Here is a 26,281-nt window from a genome sequence, read left to right on the forward strand (position 1 = left end):
ATTTAAAATTACTTTGCAAATTAATTCTCACAATATTTTACAAATGCAAACCTTTAGTAAGAAAAGCTCACCAATCGGTCCTTTTTGCTATTTATTTTTTGGTTTTTGGAAATTTTTATCGGAATGATTCTCGAATACTTCCAGAGATTTTCGACTTTTAATTTTTTCAGGCGAGTGGTGTTTCTGAAGCTTTTGGGTAATAAAAATGCAGAAGCAAACATTACCGGCAATTTCTTTTTAAAAAAATATCCTCCTAACTATTTGTGCTAAAAGTTTTTATTTTTCTTCTGATTAAAATTTTTGCTTTCTATGTAAAGATCAATCGTTAAAATCTCTTATTTTTATCAACAAACATAAAAGATTTGAAATCAAAAAGTTTTCTAAAACCAATGTTAGCGAATGCTTTGCATAATGATTATTTGAATTGCAAACTACAATCGGTTCGCGCTTTGCTTTTACAAAATTACACTTACTCATCACGCGCCGTAAAACACGTCGAATATTTTCTTTACATACATGAATATGTTTCGTTTATGACAAATAAAATATACGTATTTAAATTGGGCCACAAAGGTAGTAATTTATGAACAAAATTATTTTATGATAAATTAGCACTTATGGCCAATGCCAGGCACAGTAGGCAATCAGCATTAATGCGGCTAACTAAACTCGGCTTTTTATTCACAAACACGTATGCATGTATAAGCTTACTGCTGAGACAATAAATAACAAAAAAAAAAACACACACACTTTGCAGACAGCCAACAACTCAGTCAGTCAGTCAGTCACTTGCTGTGGCAATTGGCTAGCCTGTGAAAATTTGCCAAGCATAACGCTGCTGTTGCTGTTAAGTACACGCTTATGAACTTGTAAGATTTGTGACGCTGATACAAAGATACTCTGAAATTGCTAATCGATTTTCAATAATTACAGCAACACAATACATACATGCATACACACATACATATGTATATACATGCAACACATCGCATCGCCTACTTTGCTGTAATTCGTGTTTTGCTACTTTTTGTTTTCATTCTGCCACTTACTTGGCTTAGCTTGCTTTGTTTTTTTTTTCTTTGCTTCATATCTTATTTTCTGCACAACCTTTTTGTTTTGTTTATCTACTATATTTAGCATTGATATTTATGTACTTTTGCTTTGATTGAGCGCAGCTTAAATGCAACGCTTACGCCGGGGCTGCCTACAGCCATTTCCACTGAGGAACTGTTGTCGTCTGTAAATACAAGTTGAACGCGACGTGAGCGTGTCTTGAACGATGTGCGCATAAAATTCAAATAAATCTCAAATGCCAACATTTGAACGCACACTTTAATTAGGATTTTTGCGCATTTTGTGCCGCTCTGGCCTGCTGGTGTTAGTAAGCTGGTTAGCTGGTTAGCTGGCGTGGTAGTAAGATAGCGAGATGTGAGTAATTCATGTTGGTGATGTTGCTGTTGCTGTTGCTGTTGCTGCTGCTGCATTTATTCACCTAAATGGTCGTAATTTATTTGGTTGAAATATGGGCAACACTTACAGAAATTTAGTGATCACATATGGAATAAATAATTTTGTAGTGCAGAGAGGTTTATTTCAAATATTTGTTTAAGTTCACAATAAAGTTTTCAACTTCCCATACCTTCGTTCTCAGCGAAAATAGTCAGTGAGTATAGTAAGCGCCAAGTAAGTTTTAAGAAGAAGATAAGTATAGAATTAGATTCCTTATACCAAAAAAGCCCTTGTAGCATGTTTTTATACAAAATTTAAGCGCTGCTTTACGATACTACTGGAAAATTTCTAAGAAATCTATTTTCGCAATTTGGCAAACTCCAAATTTATTTTTGATCCATGGAATCTTCGGCCATACAAATTGTCCTTCCCTAAAACTCAAAGTGTGAAAAACAATGGCTTTTATAAAGATTTTATAAGACTCTAGTCGTAAACTGTGCTCTTATGAGGGTTGAATAGGGCTCTTAATAAAAAACACATATTCTAAAAGGATTGATAAGGCTCTATAAGCAGACATATTTTTATAATCCTCTTCTTTTATACTACCGTTTCATTATTACTACACTTCATCTTTGAATTCTTTAGATTTTTAGAGCTGAAAACAACCGATTTTAGTGTTTTGTATGACCTTTCTCTATTCAAAGAAGAAACATTATACTCATAGATCTTCACGTAGACTTTTTTTAGACTCGAAAATTAACGATTTGAGTATTTCATACGACTTTTCTCGATTCAAAGAGGAAATACTCTATTCAAAGTCCTTCACCTAGACTCTTTAAGATTTTAATATACAAACTAACTTTATATTGGATTGACTTCTGATTGTAGCGCCATATTGGTTTTACTCTTAATGAAAAAAATAAAATAAGTTTGAAAGGCAAAAAATAAAAATTAAAATTTTTCTTCCTTAATATTTTCGCAATTTTTATGACAGAAAATTATGCATTGTTGTGTTAACTTTATTGAAAGTCTCACGTTCACTAAGTTTTTATAGTTTTTATTATATACTAGAAAATACTAGCAGATAACTCCAACGATCAAAACAAGGGTCTTGTGATTATTCTCTGTCTTACATTGATCTTATTGGTCGACGTTTATAAAGAGGGAAATATTACTAAGGAAAGTAAATTTGCACAAATATATCGTGGGTAGTGTAGCCGCAGTTGAGAAAGTATTGGTAGGTCTTTTAAGAAAAACGCTCGAAACGAAAGAGCACAATGTAAACAAAAATTCCAGTATCAGGCGAGGGAGCTAATATCTAACAAGTCATAGCCTTTAAAAGTGGACAGCTGAGTGGATATTTTTGAGTTTCCATCATACTCAAAGAATCTGTGGCAATAAGGTCTGAATTTTCACACCGCGCTCGCTGAGCCGACTAAAAAAAAACCCCATATGTCCAGAGTCCATATTTTGCCACAAGAGCTCTTATAGCTTCCATACAAAAAGGTATGACCTTGAGGATGTTTTGGCTAGCCATTTCATCAAATAGTTTCCTGCAATTTAATTTATTTTCCAATTCAAATGGTACTGATTTGGAAGAAGCCAGAAGTGACTACTTGCATTACAATATATCTGTGAATTCCGCTTGTCTCTCAGAGTATATATATGTAGTATTTACCCCATTTATCGGGATAACATTAGTAGTAACCAATTCTACTATCCAACTGCCATTCCCCCTTTAAACTCTTAGAGTGAAGTTCTTAGAGAAGGATCTAATCGGAGCAGGTCTCTCTAAAGACCGATCCGTTTCTCTGGGTATTGAATCGAAAATTTCTTAATATTTCCGTGTAATCAAACGTAGCCGTGTATTTAGAAGTACAAAGCACTCCTTAGCTCAATGGCAGAGCTGACGATGACAGCTTTACCAGGAATTTCAAATACCCAATTATTTTCTGTGTAAACAAATACGAAACGTTAGAAAGACAGTTGAACAGGCAGAAAATCATATTGAACACCAGAAAACAGCAAGCGTACTGCAACTGCACACAAGTACACAACTAATAACACACTTTATGTGCACTGAGTGATGCTGCAACTTGCAACATGCAACATGCCATGCCGCTAAAGCAAAACACTACCATCAACTATGTATACAAATATGCCATATACAAAAGTAAAGTTTATGACGACGAGCGAGGGGTGTTTTAATACAATTTATTTATGGTATAAACGTAGTTGATAGATTGCAATTTGAGAAGTTATAATTTTCCAATTATCATTCACTGTTTAATTTTATGATTTGTGTGAGTACGACTATGCCTAGTGTGAATACACATGTGGCAAGTGACTACTATACATATTGGTGTCAGACCGCCAGCTGATGTCTTAGAAGGCAAAAAGGCTACAAAGTAGAATAAGACAAATGTGCGCAATGTGCGCACTGGTAGCGCCAACTCCATTTAACGGCTCTATAATAATAATAATGGCAATTGCATGCGTGCACGATTGCAGCAATATTCACTGAGCATACAAGCAATCAACGGCGTATGAGTCAAGCTACTGGATAAGAGAGAATAATTATTACTTTTAATTTAATGTATTTTTTTCATCTCAATAAAAAGCATTGATATTTCCATTGGAAAAAGACAAAAGTGTTGGTGAAAAAAGGTCACACGTTGCAAAGTCATTGATGAGCGCGCAGTTGTTGTAAATGAAATAAAATGCAATGCAACGAAAAATGAAAAACGAAAATAGTTAAAGTTTACGCTTTTATGGCGGAATAAATAACAATAAAAGTATTTTCAATTACAATACAGTTAGCACGTAACAGAAATAAGCTACTAAAATTTACAAAGAAACAGTTAGCAATTATCCGCATTTGCTGCATTGTTCTCCATAAAACTGCGACAATAATTTTAAGCGACAGATTGCTGCTGTTTTCCTGAATTGTGTTCATTCACTTACTTTGTGCCCTTTGATTTCACTTTAATGATTAAAAACAAAAAAAAAGAACAAAAACAAAAATTAAATGATAAAGCAAGAAATACAACAGAATAATAAAAAAAAATAACAATATAAATAATAACCATAAGCAGCAAATGTAAAAACCCCAATGCACTCATAATAAAAACGGCATAAAGGATTTTTTCCAAAAAAAAAAAATGAAGAAATTGTGTCATTGCTACTACGTGCTGCACACACACACCCGAACCTGAGGCACATGTGAGACATGTCTTTCAATTTAATTTCTACGAGATCACAAAAGCTTCGAGCTTCGAGCTTCGTAGATACCCAAACGGCCGATTGGCTGCTGACTTTATTTCCAGCTGGGGTGACATTAAAACATATTCGTCATAATAACGAATAAAATAATCGACGTGAAACCGAAAATCACAAAACCCCCTCAAAAAAAACGAAAATCTAACTATGGCTATCACAATGATTAGGCAAGCAAAACGGCCAAGTGCCCCATCTGCAAGCAGAGCCACCACCGCTGCGCCATTGCCATTTCGAGATCGTCATTTCCAGTGGGAATGCCGCCAGCACCTACATATGTGTTGCTCTACTCTAAAACAATACCACCACAATACACTGATCCACACTTAATGCTCTCCATTAAAGTTGGCTGGCGAGCAATTGAGATGCTCAGCGCAACGTGGCGTCGCTTCGCGTCGTAACGCGTACCACAGTGACACAGCTGTCATTGTCGTTGTCGCGCTATGTCAGGCAAGAGTCGTGCTGGAATTTTGATTGGATCATAAACTGTCATTGTATGCTTTAAGCTTTTAATCAGGCTGTTCATTAAGATCTGTGTGGTTAAAGAGGCGGGAAGCGGGAGGCGGGAAGCGGGCAGCAGTAAGTCAGCAGGGAGAGCCAGTTGGAAAACGAATGATGATGATGTTTGTTGCAGACAATTTTTGTTATGTTTTTTATATATGGTAGTTCATCAGAGTAGTCCGTGTGTTCCAGTTTATATTTATTGTACTTACCGTTTTATCAGTTGCACACGTAATGATTGCTTGTGTCGCTTTTTTATCGAAGTTTTTAATCATTTCTGGGTGCTTTTTTGGGGAGTTTATTGTCGCTTTTTCTGGGCTGTGAATTGTGAAATAAAAAAAATACTTATATGTATGTATGCCTGGTTTTGAACTAATTTTTATAAGTCGCTATGGCGGAAAAGTTGACAACTAGATACTCGGATATTGATTAAAATACTTCGAAGTATACAAGCCAGTCTCCTGGTCAGTGACACAATTTTTACTTAGAATGAAAGTGGTCATAAAAAATTTAGACATTTGAAATGAAACAGTCTAGTAGACTGATGAGATGATGTTAAGTTGGGTGCCGTTTGCAATCTTCACCAATTATGAAACGCTTTGTTTGGTAATGGTAATGGTTGTACAGATTAGGCTAAGGCCTTCGTCCACTACGTCCAACTTGATCTATTGTGCGCCCCTTCGTACTTATGTATTTGGAATACTGAGGAATCAAACCAGCTCCTTTGGGGGGAAGCCTTTGTAGGTCTTCATCTTCTAGTAGGTATAAAACTCAGATTTTGTGTCTCCTGTGGTTTAGTGCTTCACAGTTGGTGATTACGTGTTCCATAGACCCTTCTTCATCTTAGCAGAATCTGCAAGTACTTGTGCTATATTGTGTAAGTGTTTATTGCAGGCGAAGTGGCCTGTCTTGGCCCCGGAGAGTAATCTAAGACTCATTTTGTTTAAGATGAGAGCAATGTTTGCTCTATTGGCATCGAAGCTTAGGAATTTTTTGGAGCGATTTAGACCATCAATGTTATTCCAGTATACTCTAATTTTATGTTTGATCCATTTATTGGTATCCTGTCTGATGTTGTTTTTACTGAAAACAAAGAAGGGGCTTGGACCAATAAATTGCCCTTCGTCCCTTTTTTTGGCATAAAGGTCCACCTTTTTGTTTCCTTCGTGTCCTTCATGTCCTATCATCCAGATCAGAGAAACCTTTTAGCTTTTTAGAGCTTTGAGGACTGATTGGCTGTCTGAGAGTATTTTGATTTTGACTCTTTTGAGTCCCCTTTTGGAAAGGATTTCCACCGTTTCCATTACAGCATAGAGCTCCGCATGGAAAATTGTGGTATCTGCACTTAGAGTTATTGAACTATGTACTCTAGATCCCACTATTCCTGCTCCTACACCCTGAAGCGTTTTGGATCCATTACAGATCCATTACAATTTTTGCGAATCATCGTGTAACTATGAATGTTGGGCTAGCGTTTCACTTCTCCCTTGATGGTAAAATGACCTTTTATCTCCTGATAAAATTGAGTACTGGGTCTGTGTGATCACTTGCCTGGGTCATAGGTGTAGCAATTCTGACCCTATTTAGAATTTCTAGGTGTACAGTGAGATTTCCTGGTTGGAATTTTTCATTCGTGTAGATTGAGAGTGCTTGCATTGCAGCTTCCTCTTGTATGGCTAGGTGTAGCGGTGATAAATTTAACAGCGCTTCCATCCCAGCAGTTGGGGTAGTTTTCATAGTCTCTGTGATGTTTGGGCATGCTAGCCTTTATAATTTTCACAGTTTTCGATATAGCTTTTATTTGTTTGGGGTTTCCCCACCACACCTATGCCCCATATAGTATGATGGGTCCAACCATTTGTGTGTAGATCTAGAAGCTCACTTTGAGGCTAAGATCCCAGGATTTCCTTAGAAGTGGTTTTGTAGTCCAAGGGTTTCTCTTGGCCTTTTTTATTACTAAATTGAGGTGTGCCTCCCAGTTGGGTTTTTTATCTAGGATTCCTAGATGTTTTACTACTTCCTTTAGAGGAACCTCTACTGTTGCTTTAGAAGAACTTCTACGGTTCACTATTAAACCTTTCTTATGTACACTACCGTGAAACTACACCATTTAAAATTTTTTATATAGCAAATTCCAAAGAAAAACTGATATGTTTAGGCTACAATGTAAAATCAGTATTCTGAAATCTACTTTAGAGCTAATTAACTTAGCACGAAATTTATTGAGATCTCTGTAAGGAGACTACATCAACACATATGTACATATATATCTGTATGTCTTGCTGATTAGCTGTGTGTCAGTAGCGTTTGTGGACATTGATTCTGCAGTCACTTAGGTTCGTAGGCACTATTTCGATACCTTTTCTAGTCAGTAAGGATTTATTCTCGATTACTTTGTCTCTACTCTAATAATCCTGTCTAGAAGAAAATTTCACTTGAAAGTTTTTCTTGAAATCTAATATCGCAAAGTGCTTCTCTTTCATATATAACGTGGGTAAAAATTAATTATGGACGGATTTAAATGAAAATTGTTTTCTTACGCTGAATTCAATTTGTGTTCTTTTACCAATTAGGTAAGTCTGGCTCGCACGATTTTCAAAAATGAGATGTTAAATTAACCCTAGACGTACATTCTTTGTCGAATCGACGAGTCGACAATGTGTGCTGTTTACGTGTACAAAAATAAGAATGTACTTCCAGGGTTAAAGAGCTATTTATATATATTTTTTATAGCTTTAAAACATTTATTAGGTAATAAAGGTAATTTCCTAATAATAAACAAACCGCTTAATCAAATTAAACAAATTTTGTACCAAATGAAAGAGGATTGAAATGCGGAGAACCAACGATATTCACAGTGAAAGACATTTACGTATGTTTAGAGGTATTTACAACAATCTTTGATATGCCTATAATACCCTCGTTCTGTGCCACGATCTGATGCTAACACCAGGATAACGATTCCGACTAAAGCAAAAAGGGGAAATCGAATGCACGAGCACAAGCATGAAACTGAAAATATCTATGTTTACCCAATAGGGATAGCAGTCCTAATGTCAGCATGCCCAAAGCTAACGCCATATGCTCTGGCAATCTCAAACAAAAAGTATAAAAATTACATGCCACATCAACGTAATGCTGCACTTCAATATTTACATGTAATTACAAAGTCCTATCCAATTCGCTTTGCCCACTTAAAAATTCAACCTGCCTCGTTTATGTCAAATATACAAAAGTCACTTTGCGGCATGCAGATATGGCTGATATGTACTTACAACAGATTTCCTCCACCGCTTTGAGTATGAAAAATACCAAAAATAAACAACAACAAAACTAACCGCCCACCTGTCCGCACCAATCAACAGAATGCGGCGGTGAATGCGAATTAAATGGTGCAAATCAAAACAAATCAAAATAATCGGCGCTACAGTCATCACAACTGTCACAAGCGCGCAAGCAAACCAACAAACAATGGCAAGAGGCAGGCGAAACAGAAAATTGTGCAACAACAACAGCAATAATTGGAGCGCACACATTTTGTTGTTGCGCCAGTTAAGCCAACCACCCCAATTTGAGTTGAGGAGTACTTAGCCAGCGCTTTGTGGCACCCACACATTGCTTTGTGTGGCAGCAATGAGGGCGAGTTATACACGAAAATGTAGCACCACTTTGGCTTACTGCTACATATTTTTTTTTCCATGTACATACATAGATATTCTTATTCCTTAAATGTGGCGCGCTGCAGTTGCGTATCGGCGCGCAACACTTTGCTTCTTTTTATTTACTTAGATTGCAAATTAATCCAGAAATGGTTTAAGTGGCGCAGTCACTGCCACTGTTCAGTGTAGCAACATGGCATCGCATTAGCAATATCACTGACACAGCCACAGCCATAGCGACGGTGTGTCTTGCGCTAATGCACTGATTATTTTCGCCCAACAAATTTTGATTTTGATTTTCATGTTGCCTTATTTGGCGTTTCGTTGGAAATTTTAATTTTATTTCAGATTTGATTGAACCTAATGCGACGCCCACATATGTATGGTTGCCACACAATCAACTGTTACAGCAAACATGTGTATCAGCATGGCAGGCATTCAGGCAGACAACAACTTGCCACAAACTTTGTTACTTGAAGCGGTGACTGCCTGCCTACCAGTCAGCTCGTTAGTGTTGCATAAAGCGCTGCTGCCATTACATACGATTTGCGACGATTGAGTCGAGCGCATTTGTGAAGGCATTCTCTTGCAACAATTGATGCTGTCTGTCAGCTTTGAATGCCAGCGCGTGTGTGTGTGTGTGTGCGAGTTTGTATAATTCTATGTGCGCCATATTTAGCGCATTAATAGGCGCATAATTGCAAGCGCCCAATGATACGCCAAAACAAAACAATTACAGCAATAACAACAAAGCGCACAATGCACAGTAGCTAATGGCTGCAGTTAACCGCATACACACATACAAAGTTTCACTCTGATAGACAAGCGTAGCAAATACGCGCATTGCTGCTGCTGCTACTGGCGGTGTGACAGATCATCAAACGAGTTGCCATTTCGTTTGGCAGCCAGCATAATGAGCCTACCAACAGTCAGTAATAGGAATAACGAATAATAATAATAAAATTAACAAACTTCATAACACAATCTAGATAGTCGGTAAATCTCCAATAAGTAGCGCAGAACAAAATGTGGCACAATGACTTGAATTAGTTAGCCATATAGTGCGGTTTCATGCCACAACAACCGCGTGTGCGGGCGGTGCAAGAGTCTTTGATACTCGTTGCGCTGCGTTGCAAGCTGTATTTTTTCACTTTTATTTCACTTTGTTGCTGTAATTGCAATACTTGTAGTTGTTGCATTGACGCTGCAGACGCGAGTGGGTGTCTGTTAGTCAATGATCGATGTATGAATGAATGTTGTGCAGCGCAATTTGATTGGCGGCTTAGTTAAATGGATGACTAGCTATAGATCGCTAGATCATAGTCGCCACTGGCTGCTGGTTGCTTGTTGGTCTCCTGCTTAGCTTTGTTTGATTATACCACTTGCAACATTTATTATTTCTGTTACGTCTTGGGCGCATTGAATGAATGGATGATGTTGCACGCGTTGTGTTGCTGACATTTATGGTCGCCCAGCTGAATTGTATACTATGTCAGGTCAGTATATGAGTGGAAATAGCAGTTTGTGCGTTGGTAATATGATTAGCTGAGTTACAACAATGATTTGCTGTCCAATTGGAGCGGTCTCGGCTTTAATCTAAATAATGACGCGTAATAAGTGAGCTTTGAGCGCAATTTTTTTCTTAATTAAATAGCAAATGAGATTAATTATATAATTGAAGAAAATTGGTATTTAGTGAGCGTGTGTGTGATGGACTTTTTTTTTTATCGATGCATGAAAATTTGTATTCTTATGGCCTTATTCATAAAAAATAAAGTAGCTTTATAAAAGGTTTATAAATTGAAAAATGTATGAAAACGTCAATTTATAAAGCTCTTTAAGCTTACTTTATTTTTTATGAATAGGGTCATTAGTTTTTACAAATTTCAGCTAGAATTCTATGATTTTGTAAACCGCATTAATTTCGCACATAAACTTTATTATGTTACCTATAGCTGGGTTAGGTGAGGGTCAGTCTTGGGAGAAACTTATTTCGATATTTCTGATGTTGTTAATTCTACCACCATTTGCATAGTAGATATTCCTGGAATGTCAACTGCAATTAATTCATCAGATGGAAAATCGCTGGGTGCTTAAACCAAAGCCCAGCATGCATATATCTGATGCCTACCCCAAATAGATCCTAGCTGAGATACTTAAACCTTTGCCGGCCGAAAGTAGGACAGCTGAGAAAATGTAGTAAACAACTCTGCTTGAAATACGCTGCAGAAATCCGTTAGCTTCTTCTTGAAACAAACAAAAATTTTCCGATATAACATACCCCTTCCGTCTCTACTGTCCAACTTTAAGTGGGAAGTCTAATTTATATACCAACGATTTTCGAATGCTCATACGTCGGGTTAAAGGAGAAACCAGTGCTTCTTAGCTTCCTTGCGGATCAGAATTCGTTAACTTTACCCGTAATTTCGATGGGTACCTCGCTAAACACTGCGTCAAGCGTTAAAGTAGGAGTGGCTCGGAGCACTATGTTGATTTCATCGATGGCGGCCTTTTGCATGCGCTCTAACTTTTTAACTAATCTAAACTTCTTTGGAGAGTAGCCCTATCCCATGCGGTACTCAGGTATGCAGGTATAGCCTGAGTAGCTAAGAATGTTCAGCAGATGATCATGCCTGCGATAAGCGTAACTAAGTTCCTCATGACTCTGATCTGAGCATTTGTTTCTACTATATTTACCCACCTTATTGAAATATCCCTCAAAATACGCCTCTGCATCTTTGACAATTCAAAGGCATATTTCGCTGATGTTCCCTTCAAGTGCGCCGAGAAAGACTCAATCGCCTACGAGGACCAAATGTATTGATCGAATAAATAAATAGTTTTTCGGAAAATGTCCGGGTTTTTTATATTTTACAACGCTTTTATCAACTTGCAATGTTGTGTTCCAGAAGCTTTCAATGTTGTGGATCCAGAAACTTTCAATGTTGTGTTCCGACACCAAAGCAAAGCTTTGAAAAGCTCCTATAAAAAAGCATAGTGAATAGGGCGAGGTAGATGACATCTAGATGTCGCCCTATGTACTACGTTTGCTACACCGGAAATAGACGACACGCCGTTTCTTTAAATAAAATTAGTCTGACTATTGTCAACTAAATCGAATGCTTTGTAAGTGAAGTGACTTGTGGACCACTTGAGGTATAGGTGGACCAGTTGGTAACCACTTTGGGACCAGTTGGTAACTAGTTCGTGGGACCAGTTGGTAACCGGTCGGGGACCAGTCCAGGAACCTGTTGGCAACCAGTTTGGGACTAGTCCGAAACTACTTACCTTCGGCCCAGTTGGGGACCAGTTGGTCTTTTTAAGCTCCTGTAGCCGTTTTAAGGGTAATTCTTGGGCTCCTGCACTGCCGCTCGGGGTTTCTGCCTTCTACGGTGGTAATTTTGGGCCGGGTTGCCTGTTTTGGCGGATTGTTGTGCTGTGTGCCGCGTATTACGTGTACCGGGTACCACTTTCTCGAGCGAATTGCTCTGGGGAACCTGTTGTGTGAGTTGCTGGCTTTTTGGCTAGACTTTGAGGAGAGTTTATACACGCATATCGGCGGAAATAGACGACACGCCATTTCTTTAAATAAAATTAATTGGTGCTTGTTTGTATGTACATACTATGTAAATGCATGTGTGTGCACCTTTCTATTAATATCGTTGAATTATTTTAATATCTATTGCAAAATTTTATTCAGACAGGACTAAAAAGTAGAAAATAAATAATATAAAAAAAAACTTTTTAATATACAACGCTTTTATAAATGGACTAAAAAGTAGAAAATAATACTTCTCAGTCCCATAGAATTTGTTTTGATAACTTTTGATTTTGAAATTTTAGCAAAAGTCATTATAAACAATCTATGAAATCGAAAATGAAAAGCGTGGGGCGCATGTAATACACTGGAATTGATATGAAAAGTAATATATGAATGTATGTATGTGGGTATATGAATAACGACCGCTTAAAATCGATTTCAAAGTTCTACTTTCGCTGTAGAAATTTTAGGTCTACGTTATGTAGTTTGACTATTGTCAATTAAATCGAATGCTTTGTATTGCATGCGCTCCACGTTTTTCATTTTCAATTTCATAGATTGTTTATAATGACTTTTGCTAAAATTTCAAAATCAAAAGTTATCAAAACAAATTCTATGGGACTGAGAAGTATTATTTTCTACTTTTTAGTCCATTTATAAAAGCGTTGTATATTAAAAAGTTTTTTTTTATATTATTTTCTTCCAATCATTTCGCATAAATTATCGTTTTTTAATTCTTTCGAGACCTTTGTTGTAAGTTTTCGTCTATTATTCTTTATTTATTGACATTTTTCAGAAATTTTCAGATCTAGCGAGACATTCAATACGAAACTATGCTTCTTTTGAATCCCTCAAAAAATAAAAATGTCTATCTAAATAATACCAGAAATGATTAACATATGTAATAGGTTGTACTTTTGAAAATAAAAAATTCTGTTTTCGGTATATTGTTGATTTATTCAAAATAAATAGAAAACATTTCTATTATAAACGCAACACGATTTCATTAATGTGTGCTGTAATCATAGCTTTGCATTTTCTAAGTCCTTGAACTAGCGAAGTTTTTGATCACGGCCCAAAGCCATCCGTTTGTCACCAAATGAGAACCAAAGGACAGAGAAGAAGAAGGTGAGGAGGAAGGTGAGAAAAAGAGAAAGAGGAAATGGAGGAGTAGGAAGAACAAGTCGGCGAAATTACATGAGTACTGTAGAGTATTTGCACAATATAAGTTTTCAAAGGTTTTCCAATAACAGATAGCATTTGTTGGTCGAAAATTGATTTTCGAAAATTAAAAATTTTGGTTACAAGTAATTTTTAAGCAAAAAATTAAAACGACTTTAATTTTCATACAAAAATTTAAGAGTAACGTTAATTTTTCATGATGCAGTGATCGAATCTAAGCCAAATTAATCTGGAACCGTCTTTCCTAAAAAAAAAACTAAAATATTTTAGAAATCGGTTAACGTGATGCAAAGTTATGCGATAACATATATAAAAAAAATATTCCGACGAATTGATAACATCCTCCTTTTCTTGAAGCTGGTTAAAAATGAAAAAATGAGTCTTCGCATCTCTGTCGGATACAGCCACAACCAAAAGCATAATTGAATTTTGTATTTTTACTTCCCCATTTGATATCGAGCGCTAACCGCCAAAAATTGGTAAGCGATATTTTTTTCAAAATTTTGTTTTCGATGCAGAAATGCTTCTAGATGCTTTTGGAATATTTATACATTAAAAAAGAAAATTTTGTAAACAAAATGTCGCTTACGTTATTCTGGCGGTTAGAGCTCGATATGTGCTTCATATTTCAATATCAGTGTCTTGCAGAATACCGCTTCAAATTTCTATGAACCTTTTAAACTTAAACAAAAGCCAATACGGGTATAAAAATATATCCAAAACTAGGTTCATTTCTTCGGCAATTAGATTTGAACACAAAAATTGTTTATTTTCAAATGTCAAAGCTCACAAATACATTTAACGGTCAATGCTTTAAGTATTTAGTTCTATAAATATCAATAAAAACCAATTTTTCCAGTGCGTGAAATGTCAGAATTTATGTTCATCGTGGATTTCGCATATCCAACGCTTGCGTTTGAGCAATGCCAATAACGCCAAAAATACTCACGAACTCCGCCAAAAAGGTAGACAAATATCACTAAGATTTGTACCAACAATTGAAAATTACTAAATAGTTAGAAAAATGTGTATTTTAGTGAGTTATTTGCTTTCAATAAACCCTTAAGGGACGCATGCACAAGTTATAAAAACACAAATTCCAATAGAATTATATGCATAACTTTTTTCTATTTTATTTTAAATTCTTTTTAACCGTTAAATATTCTTCACGACATACTGCTCTACTTTGCATTCGCGCAAATCCACTCACTTTTGCAAGGTGTCCAATTGTAAATCCATCACTCACACGCCTTTCGTAATCTAATTCAAAATCAATTCGTCTTGTCAACCAGCAGCCAATAAAGTTCAACATGAAAATTCAAAATAAAAATAAAAACCAAACATTTATTTACAGTTTTTAAAACTGTAAACACAAATCCACACAACAGCAGCGCAAAAGTTTGTCGCTTAAGTCTTTAGTATTAACATATGTATGTATGCACGTTACCAGATACATACAAACCAAATGTCTGTATGCTAGTATGGCACATTTCATAAAGTTAACGCAAATCAATCAAAAGTTGTGTAAAATGTCGTTATTGGCATGACAGCTTCTAATTCTAATGCCAACATTAATCATATTAGTCATATTCCGCCATAGCGAAACAATCACAAAATGTTGGTACATACAAAACATATGTACCTACATACATACAGACATAGATTTGTACATACAATTCACCTACTGTTGAACAGAAATGAAACACAAATGTCGACATAAAAATGTCGTGTGCCACAGACCAACAGGCAGGCGGATGAAAAGATTTGCAGTGCAGTGAGTTTAGAATAGAATACAGCAAAAGTCTAAGAGTGGACAGACTTAAGCGTAGATATACGTGTACATAGTAGCGAAGAACGCAGAATGAACGGTGGGTAGTTGGCACGTCGGGCAGTAAGCAAGTAAGAGTTTGCATTGCAAATGCTAAATTGTTGCTGCAACACAACTGTCAATTGCCTGGTGGCATTTTATGAGACAAAAAAAAAAAAATAGCTGTACGTTTGTAGGTGCATTGTTGCATGCGATATTTAAGCGTTCTAGTTCTGACGCCAAATAAATTAGAATTAACCGAAATACATGTGCATTTGCACGGCGAATAACTAAACAAATATAGCCTGAATGTATGGCAGTGTGTGCATATGTATGCATGTGGCAATTGTATTGCAGTTGTAGTGTTGATAGATTTATGCTTACTTTTGGTTATTAAAATGTCGATTTCGCAAATTTAATTAAAGCGCTTCAACAGGCGTTAATACGCAAGCAAATGAAAGAAGCATAAAATCTATGCACCATACAAACACACACACACACACACATGTACACTTGAAAGCTTTAATTGCCCATAAACATAGAATAAGTATTGAAAGTCATACAATGTTGCACATGTCGTGCCGCAAATAAACACATAATTATGCGGATTTTCTTAGGCGTAGGCAATTGTGGCAGCGTTGAGGTGAGCGCGTAAGTAATATGACTATTGCTTTAGCGACTACCAAACGTTGAATGCAGTCAGTTTTTATTATTTTTTTTTGGTCCTCAAATATCACGCTGCACTTCACTTGGTGGTATCTGTGCTTTTGGCCACAGCGTGCATCGCTTGCGGAGGTGTTGAGCAAGATATCGTGTGTGTTTCGTGTAATTGTCGCACAAATAATGGCAAAAGCGTAATTTTCTCGCATCATCACATTCAGCGTTGGTGGTCAAAAATACCAAATTCATTTAGCGAAAATTTACAAATTTGCGCACGAGATTGAACATCATTTTCATTGTTTAAATTGTTGCCTGAAACTATAGAATTTTAAGAAATTTTAAGTAAGTTTGACGTTTCAAGTTTCGCTGATAAAATCGTGCGGCAGTCCATTTTACACACAACAAAGTCAATATACCTGCAAAGCTGGGTATGAAATAGGGTGAAAAGGCGTTGTTACTTTTTCTCTCTAATGCAAATACTATTTGCAAAAGGACTTTGAAATTTCGAAGAAATTACTGATTCAAAAAACGAATAAAAAAAATCAGAGTTGGGGGTAGTGCATACAATTTTCAGTTTGCACTAGTAGCTAGTGATAGTGCAACATTGTTCACTACTATTTTTGATGTTTAGTAGTGAACTTCAATATATCAGCCTCACTATACAATAATGATAGTAAAATAAAAAAATATTGCACTCAAATTAACAATTACATAGTGGAAAAAATTATTTAGCCTAATGAAACACTTTTTCTTCACTAAAATTGATATTTAAAGAATCTAATATTAATGTTAGTGGAACTTTTCATTAAATTGAAAGACGGAGGTGATTTCGAATATGATGTCAGATTTTTTAAATTCAAAATGGCGACCGAATTTAATCATTTTTTTCCTTTTCACCACAAAACTGGGGAATTTTTCATTGCATCCATTTTTAACTACTTTTCTAAGTTTATGCGCGTTCGTTCTCAAAGTAACAGCTAAATCCACTTGGACTCTTTTCTGAGCAGCTGTGTAAGTGGCATTAAGCATTAAGCCTAGGTTATTTTCCTGATAATTCCTCAGCTTGGCTTCTTTGGAACCGGTCCGATTTTTGAATATAAGCAAGCGGTTTGCGGCCCATTTTCCCAACAAAAAGTTTAAAACGGAAGCAAAAGACATCTTTGTTACATACATAAGCGTAGCCCGGTAGGGGCAGAGGGGTGCTGGACCTCCCCCCCTAACTTTCAAATTTTCCTTATATATATATAAAATGAACCCTGAAATGCCAGCTTAATAGGGTTTCATTCTTTTTTTTTAATAACTTTATTACTCGAAGAAATATTTCTATTCGAACTACAAGAATTCTAACTACGAAAGAAAAAATATGTAAATTTGTTGTAGATACGTCAACTTTAACAGCTGATATCACATCGGGAGAGCAATAAAAGAAACCGAGTATCAGCCCAACTAAAGCAGTTATATGTACATATTTTACTAAACCGAATTTTCCTCCATACTGAAAACAAAGCAGTCAGAGAGATACCTTGTGGTATGCGGCTTATTCCTTATTCTAAATATAAAATCAGAATCGCAATCGCTGCCATGTAAATATTTCTGAATCTGATCAACTTTGGAATTGCTCTCCATTTCATACTTTTAGAATTCTAATTATGTACTTACTTTTATAAAAATGCTACACTGTGCTTGCGGAAGCACCAGCGAGTCTGCAAGATCACTGAAGACGCAGACAAGCAACGCTTGTGGAACTCTTTGCGTAATTGCTTGTCGGTGATTAGCATTTCAATTTGTTGGCAATTTCAAGAATTTCAAACAAATAATTAAACGGCGAATCGTGTCGTGAAGCATTCTTGCAATCTGGAATGCACGCAAAAACAAAACGAAATATGATCTTTTATTTTTTTGCATTCTCATATTTTTTAATTTTTTTATTTTTTTTTATTTTTTTGGTGTCTGTTTTTGTATACGCCAGTGCAAGTGTTGATGGCAGACTTGTGCTGCCCTCTCCACTTCAACGCTTCGCTTCGCTTTCCTTCCCTCACCCGCTTGTCATTCATCTTTCGCTCGCCTCATAAATAGCTGATTGTGCCATTTGACTGACAAGCTGTCTAACTGTTCGGCCGCCTGGTAATGGCAATTTTCGACAGTAACTACTACTGCAATTCTAATAATTTTCTTACAGTCAACAACAATTGTTGGTTATTGTTCAGTCATTTGTTTTGTCAGCTCATAAATGCAGGCGCAATGAACGGCGGCGGCATTTCTGTCATATCAGCCACGAACGCATTTCGCATGCAACCAGTAATTTGTGGCAGTTCTCCATCAAAGGCGAGAAGAATGAAAAATGTGCTGCAGAGTGTGCTCGAATGCTTGAATGCTCGAATGTTTGAATGTTTGAATTCCCCATTGCCGCAATGTAACGCAATGCGAAGTGCAGTTGTTGTTGTTGCTTTTCGTATTGTTTAGTGCTGTTGCATGAACAATGTTAAATTATGACAATTGTACGCAGGTAAATAACTGAAAAATCATAAATTTCTGGCAAGAATTGTTGTCAGTCGGTGTGACTGCTGCCAATGCGGCCATCGCCTTCGTCATCGTCATCGTCATCGTCATCGCCATCGCCATCACCATCAGCAGCGATGCCAAACGAAATCGCTGGCAATCAAGAAGTTGCATATGTGTTCGCAATCAAATATATCTACACTTACTACATATGTACATATGTATAAGTACGTGCATTCTTAAGCGCAATTTCATATGGAAAGGGACATTTGTGGCACGCGTAGTTTACACGGCCACGTACATACATAAATATGTCATCAGACACACATGTATACGGGGCGTTCCAAACCAAAACGGACGGAGTTCACTGAAATTTGAGTTTGAATAATACATTTTTAAAAATTTTACAGTACGGAAACAAAAACAAAACGTTTTAATAGTTTCCTAATATCTCGAGAACGGGGCAAGGAAAAAATTTTCTATGAGAAGAAATATTTAACAAAAAAATTTCTTGGCAAATTTTTCACATACAAATTTTTTGATACAAAAAGTTAGTTTTTGGAAATATGCCATCTTAAAAAAAATTGAAAAAAATCACAATGTCAGCTCTGAGTATTGCGTAATATTTAAGTGTAGTATTATAGGGTGCACTCTACAATAATTTGAGTCATGAATTTTTTTTTACACCGAAGCTGAGTAAAATGAGTACATTACAAATTTACAAATTTTTTAAATTTTTTTTAGATTTTTTTTGCAATCGCTTAAAACTTGAATTTTGTTATACTAGAATTTATAGGTCAGAATAGGGAAGGACCTCTCCGAGCCGTTTGATACCAAACGAGGTTTCAGACAAGGGGACCCCCTTTCGTGTGATTTCTTTAATCTTATGTTGGAGAAGATAATAAGAGCCGCAGAACTGAACCGCTCAGGCACAATACTTTATAAGAGCGTACAATTGCTGGCGTATGCCGACGACATCGATATTATCGGTAAAAACAAGGGCTGCGTCTGTTCTGCCTTCGCGGGATTGGATAGAGAAGCAAAGCGAATGGGTCTGGTGGTGAACGAGGACAAAACGAAGTATCTCCTGTCAGCACACAAACAGTCAGAGCATACGCGTCTTGGCACCCACGTCACTGTTGACAGTTACAAGTTTGAAAAAGTAGACGACTTCGTTTATTTGGGAACCAGCATTAACACCAATAATAATGTCAGCCTTGAAATCCAACGGAGAATCACTCTTGCCAACAAGTGCTACTTTGGGCTGAGTAGGCAATTGAGAAGTAAAGTCCTCTCTCGTCGTACAAAGATCACACTCTATAAGTCACTCATCATGCCTGTGCTGGTGTATGGCGCGGAAGCATGGACAATGAAAGCATCTGATGAGGCGGCTCTTGGAGTTTTCGAGAGAAAGATTCTGCGAAAGATTTACGGACCTTTACGCGTTGGTGATGGCGAATATCGCAGACGATCTAACGATGAGCTGTATGAGCTTTACAACGATATAGACATAGTGCAGCGAATTAAAATTCAGCGGCTCCGCTGGCTTGCCCATGTCGTTCGGATGGACAGAAACGCTCCTGCTCTGAAAATATTCAACGCGGGCCGCGATGCTGGGAACAGAGGAAGAGGAAGGCCTCCTCTGCGTTGGAAAGACCAGGTGGAGAAGGACTTGGCTTCACTTGGCATTTTCAATTGGCGTCAGTTAACACAGAAGAGAAATGACTGGCGTGCTGTTTTGGACTCGGCCAAAATCGCTTAGGCGGTTACAGCGCCAAATAAGAAGAAGAAGAAGAATTTATAGGCTACAAAACTGCATACTCAAAAAAATTCCAAAAAAAAAAATAAAAAAATTTGTAAATTTCTAATGTACTCATTTTACTCAGCTTCGGTGTAAAAAAAAAATCATAACTCAAATTATTGTAGAGCGCACCCCCGTAATACTATACTTAAATAGTAGGCAATACTCAGAGAACATTGTGATTTTTTTAAATTTTTTTTTTGAGATGGCATATTTTCAAAAACTATTTTTTTGTATAAATTATGTTTGAAAAATTTTTCAAGAAAAAAAAATGTTTACATATTTCTTCTCACAGAGAATTTTGATAAGTGTACGTGTGATTTTTTTTCGTATTTTTGCCTTGGCCCGTTCTCGAGATATTTGGAAAACTTTTAAATCGTTTTGTTTTTATTTTTTTGTGGTGTAAAGTTTTTAAAAATGTATTAATCAAGCACAAATTTCATATTTATTTATTACTTATGTTTATGCATCAACTCTAAAAATTTGAAATAAATCAAACACATGAAGTGTGAACTCCGTCCGTTTTGGTATGGAACGCCCCATACATACATACATACTTAATGTGGTTTCATATGTACATGCATGTACTTTGCGACACACTCGAATGCTAAGTGTCACTGCGCGTTTTCGGTGGAGGCGGCAGTTGTAGATTGACAATTTGTAGCAGTCATATTTTGTAACATTTTTTTTTTGTTTTGTTTTTCGTTACCAAAAAATTTATGGAAATGCGGCATTGCAAATTCTGTCGGCAGCTTTAGAACTTTTTGGTTTAATGGAAATTTGGTGCACCGCGTGATTTATGTACGCTGGTATTTGCTGATTATGAGCCTTTGAGCATTCTCGAAACATTCTTTGAAAATTGCTTACAAATGTGGACTACACTAAAAAGTGCATTCCTCACGAAATCATTAAGTATTTACATAATAGTGAATTAATATTTTGGTGGAATATTTATTTGGTATTTTGTTGTTTTCAACATATCTTATCAATTTTGATTCTTTCTTGTTCATATTTCGTTCGAAAAAAATCCTCGCACGTTTTCATTTGACCACTCAAAGCTATTTTAAATATTTAACAACGATTTTCTTCATTGGTAGCTTTAACACAAATGAAAAAGTTGACACAAAATCTGTTATCCTTACTTTATTACTTTACTTAATTTAAAAATCCCAAAGTGAGTTTGTTTGTTTGTTATGCCTTCGCGCTTCAACTATACAACCGATCATCAGGAAATTTTGTACACTGAGGTCATTTAGGCCAGCTTAAAGTAAAGGGTAGATTTAATCTCGATTAGACAAGGGGGCGTAGCACCTACCATACAAAAGGAATTTTTCATCTTGCATATTTATCTCAGGAAATATTTGTGATAGAGTATCGGAACTTTGTATTGGAGATATAAGTATAAAATCAATTCCATACACATGTAGAAGAGCTGCCACCTGTTTAAAAAATCAAACTCAACTTAAATTAAAGGAATTATTTGTTTGAAAATTATATTACAAATTGATGTCAGGAATCTTACAACGTTGTAGTTTGAAAATATTTTTAAAAGGGTTGTCACCCGTCTGGAAATTGAAATTTAAATTAATTATTCGCAAGCTATCTGAAAAATTAACATATGGGTGTCAAACGAAATATTTTTAAGAAACCTTTAGCTTTAAAATTAAGAATATTAATTTAGTCCTTTACAAGCGTAGCCACCTGTTTAAAATTTAGAGTCAATTAAATTAAATTAATTATTACAATATGGGTATAAACGGAAATGGTTTTGAAAATACTTAATTTCTGGCCACAAGTATGGGGTTGCCACCTATTTAAAAAATTTAATTTTACTTGAGTTAAGGAAAATGGCACTTTGAATATGTATATAGTTAAATAAGGTTCTAGTATGAAAATGTTTTGAAGAGGGTTCCCACGCGTTTGCAAATTCAAATTTAATTAAATAAACACAAGCTTAAATTGTCAAACGCAAGGATGTTTAGACATCTTTAGTATGATCATGTAGAACTTTCTTTGGTTTTTAAAAAGAGTTGCCACCTGTTTTAAAACTAAATTAAAATCTTGAACTTGAATCTGTACTATAAACCAAATTCCTTATATGTTTTTCTTATTATACAAAATTTATTCTTAACACTAATTAATAACTTCTTTCATTATTCTTATTTCAGGCGAGAAACCCTACACCTGCCAATGGCCCGAGTGTGAATGGCGTTTTGCGCGCTCCGATGAACTGACGCGTCACTATCGCAAACACACCGGTGCCAAACCCTTCAAATGCGTTGTCTGCGAGCGAAGTTTTGCGCGCTCCGATCACTTGGCATTGCACATGAAACGACATTTGCCCAAAAACAAGTAGAAGTATGCCTAAAGAAAATTGAAAGCAAAAAAAAAAACATAATAAGGAAGTCAAAATTGAGCTGATGGGAAAATAGCAAAGCAAGCAAGTGAAAAGACAGCAAGCAGCACAAAAGAAAACCTAGCAACAAGCAACTATTAGCAATTAAGCGCACAAAATGCAGCTAGTGGAAGAAGATATAAAAAAGTGAATAAATTTAAAACACAAAACAAAACAAAAAACAGAAAAGAAGAACGAGCACAAACAAATCCAAAGGACTTTAGTTGTTATTAATAATAAAAATTTGCTTAAACTAGCATAACTAAATATTAAAAAAAAATAAAATATTACATAAAATATATTTAATTGAAATGATAAACGCAATCAATTAAAACCAACACCGCCGCCAATGCCTCAATTGAAACATAAATATTAGAAAAAACATTTTTCAGCTTAAAGAAATTTAAAACAAAAAAAAATTCTAAGCCTTACGCAAGCCTTATAAAGTTTAAGCTGTTCATAGAAAAAATTTTAGACATACATACATACATGCATACTAGGCCATATGTAAGCAGCGTATTTTTGTATGCAATCGCCTATTTGGGGGTGAAATCAAAGCATATCAACATTTAATTCCTTTTTACTTTTAGTTAAATTTTATGTGTTAAGCTTGTATGTGTACCTACTGAACCAGTGAGTAATTGTTATTTGTTATTGTACGAGTTTTTAAGTTTTTTTTTTAAATTAGTTTATTTTTTTTTTTTTGTTTCGCCGCAACAAACAAAATACTTTCATTCATAAACAAAATCTTAATTTTATTTTAACTAGTTTAATACGTAAACACTTTGCAAAAGTTACTAACCGAGCGTAAAGCTGTGAACTAAGCCGAGATATTAGTGAACACAAAAAGTCCTTAAAGCATCCTTAAAAAATGTATTTAATATACTACATTTAAATATACCTTAAGCTAAAAAAATTTCATAATTGTAAAAGTTTAATAAGAAAATAAAAACTAGAATTCTATTAAAAAAGTAAACCAGAAAAACTTAAGCCATCTGCTCCAAAACTGTTTCTCTAAGCTAAAGTACTTGTGTGTGCATTCCATTCCTTAGTTTATTTATAGCGGTGCATGAGAGAAGTAATTAAGCGTATTGTATGTACTTAAAAGCAGTAATTAATATACTTAAATACATGTAATTTTAAAACAAAGAATATTGTAATTTTCTCCTAGCTATTAACTAATACATACATATATATATATATCAATTATAGTAACTGTAAAACATTCACCTATGTACTTAGATCATTGTTCATATATTGTAATATTGTATTATATGTATACATACATACATACGTACGTACGTACATACGAACATGTGTATTACAAACGTACGGACCCGGAAAGTATTGTGAGCGCTTATGGGCTTTAAAAGATAACTTTGGATTCAGAAAAAAATAAAAAATATATATTGAACACCACGATCGTTCCATGCCTTACCACTAGCATCGCTAGAGCTATGGTTCTAAGTTCATTTGGATATACATATCTGTACTTAGTTATTAGTTATCTAGGCGCAAGCGATACTTTCTGTTGGTTAACGCGCACACTATAGGCGCAGCAAATAAATATGAATAAACCACCAAAGTGCTGGCACAAACATTTTTGAAAACCATAATTCTGCGCCCTCTTTATTTCGAAAATAATTCGTAAGTATTTATTTAAAAATTAACTTCTATTCTTCGAGCTGCATTTACTGAAAGTATAAGCAAGAACATACATATGCGTCGCAAACTGCCATCTTGTTTGTCAAACAAAAAATTCCTCTGAATAGCACCGACATAAGTTTACATATGGGGCGATTCACGTCAAATCTCACAGGCACCCTGAGCGGTGCAAAACAAGCTACTTTTCGACTCGGTAGGAGCAGACAGAAAAATTATTCGAAAACTATGGTTTCTATCGATTTCTGTGTGGACTATTCGGTATGATGGTATAAGTTTGCGAAACATTTCCCATTTTTGCGCTGAAAATTAGAAACAAAAATTTATTTGTAATTTTTCTTAATGATGGTCATCTTTAGTATTGTTTTAAGTCATCTCAATCGAAATAACAGGTCCTTTACATAGAAATAAATAACAAAAATAGGTGCCTTTCCGAGTTATTAAACATTTTAGAGCGCTTTAGCCAAACGTGCGCTTGTTGATATAAAATTGATACAATGCTCCGTACACAATACAACGTTTGACATAAAGCAAAAAATTTTAAAACAAACTAAACAATCATGAACGAAAAATAATACTGAATGATGGCACATCGCCGAAACCAATTTTTATACAAATCGAATTGGACAAGGTATAGCGGAACTCGTTCCGGGCTATTTTTGCAATTTTACAAAACTTTCGCTTTCATTTTCCCTTAACTCAGAAAAAATATAAATATTTTTGACGTAGAATACGTCCTACGTTTCGATATGGATATGGCTGTGCTGAAATGTTGTGGCTGTCATTTTTAGAGCTTCACGAAAAGGCTTATTGCACGAGAACTAATAAAGTGATTTAAAAAAAAGGCGCGGCATTTCAAAGATAAAATTCAAAACCTATCAACAGATTGATTTTTGTAAGTAACCAATTCGGTTTTTATCGTAAAAACAACGGTAAACATTGCCTTATTTTAGAGTAAATTCTGAGCCTTTTAAGTGCTCCAGCAGCTTATGATTTGCTGATATAACTTAAATTTTCGGGATATAGATTCTTTGGAGCAATAGAAATATTATCGTGTACAGATTTTATATAAATTCAACAAATATTGAGCATTTTAAAGCAAAAAGTTTGCAAATTTTTTTTATTACCAAAATGCTCGAAAACCGCTCGAATGATTTTGTTTTTGTTTTCATTAATCAAAAATTCAGGAGTTTTCCTTTCGTTTGGTATATGGTAAGTATTGGTTGAAACCTTCTAAGTATGTAAATATATGGGCATAAATGATATCCCATACAAAATCAATTCGTCACCGTTTTGCAAACACGCGCGTGTGTTGGAAGTAAGGGAAGGAGACAAAAAGTATGTATGTGTGCGTAAGTACATATTTCGGCTTTTGATAAACAGATAGCATATGTAAATACATAAATACGTACATAAGTTGATTGCAGTTAATGTCGATCTGTTTATATTTTTTAGTAATCTATGTATGTCTATACGTACATATTATATGTATATGTACATACATATAAGTATGTATGAACACATGTATGCATAATACGCGAAAACTTTTTGAAGTGAAACAACACTTAGAAACAGAGCAATCCAAGAATAAAAGTAAAGGTTAGTACGTACATAGATAAAGAAAATGATAAAGGCGAAGGTAAAAATAAAAACAAAAACAAAGTTGGGTAAAGATAAAAGCAAAAATAAAGACCAAGGTAAATTTAAACACTTATATAAGGAAAAGGTGAACGGGGATATGTATATGAAGAATATGATAAAAATAAAAATAAAAACAAAGATAAATATAAAGAAAAAGATGAGGATGCGGATACCGATAACAATATAGATGAAGATAGAAGAAGAAAGA

At 35.3% G+C, this 26,281-nt stretch overlaps 1 protein-coding gene across 1 annotated transcript in view; it reads left to right on the top strand.

Moving 5' to 3' along the window:
* LOC118746952 (dendritic arbor reduction protein 1-like) overlaps positions 1-22,963 on the top strand; it is a 101,031-nt gene extending 78,068 nt beyond the window's left edge. Inside the window, exon 8 of the mRNA XM_036480946.1 lies at positions 22,544-22,963. Within this exon, the coding sequence (XP_036336839.1) occupies positions 22,544-22,731 (188 nt within the window). The 3' untranslated portion in view covers positions 22,732-22,963. The remainder of the gene's footprint in view (positions 1-22,543) is intronic.
* Positions 22,964-26,281: the final 3,318 nt, after the last annotated feature.

Source organism: Rhagoletis pomonella, unplaced genomic scaffold, assembly GCF_013731165.1.
Source record: "Rhagoletis pomonella isolate Grant_MI unplaced genomic scaffold, Rhpom_1.0 Rhpom_scaffold_00011, whole genome shotgun sequence".
NCBI classification, from domain to species: domain Eukaryota; kingdom Metazoa; phylum Arthropoda; class Insecta; order Diptera; family Tephritidae; genus Rhagoletis; species Rhagoletis pomonella.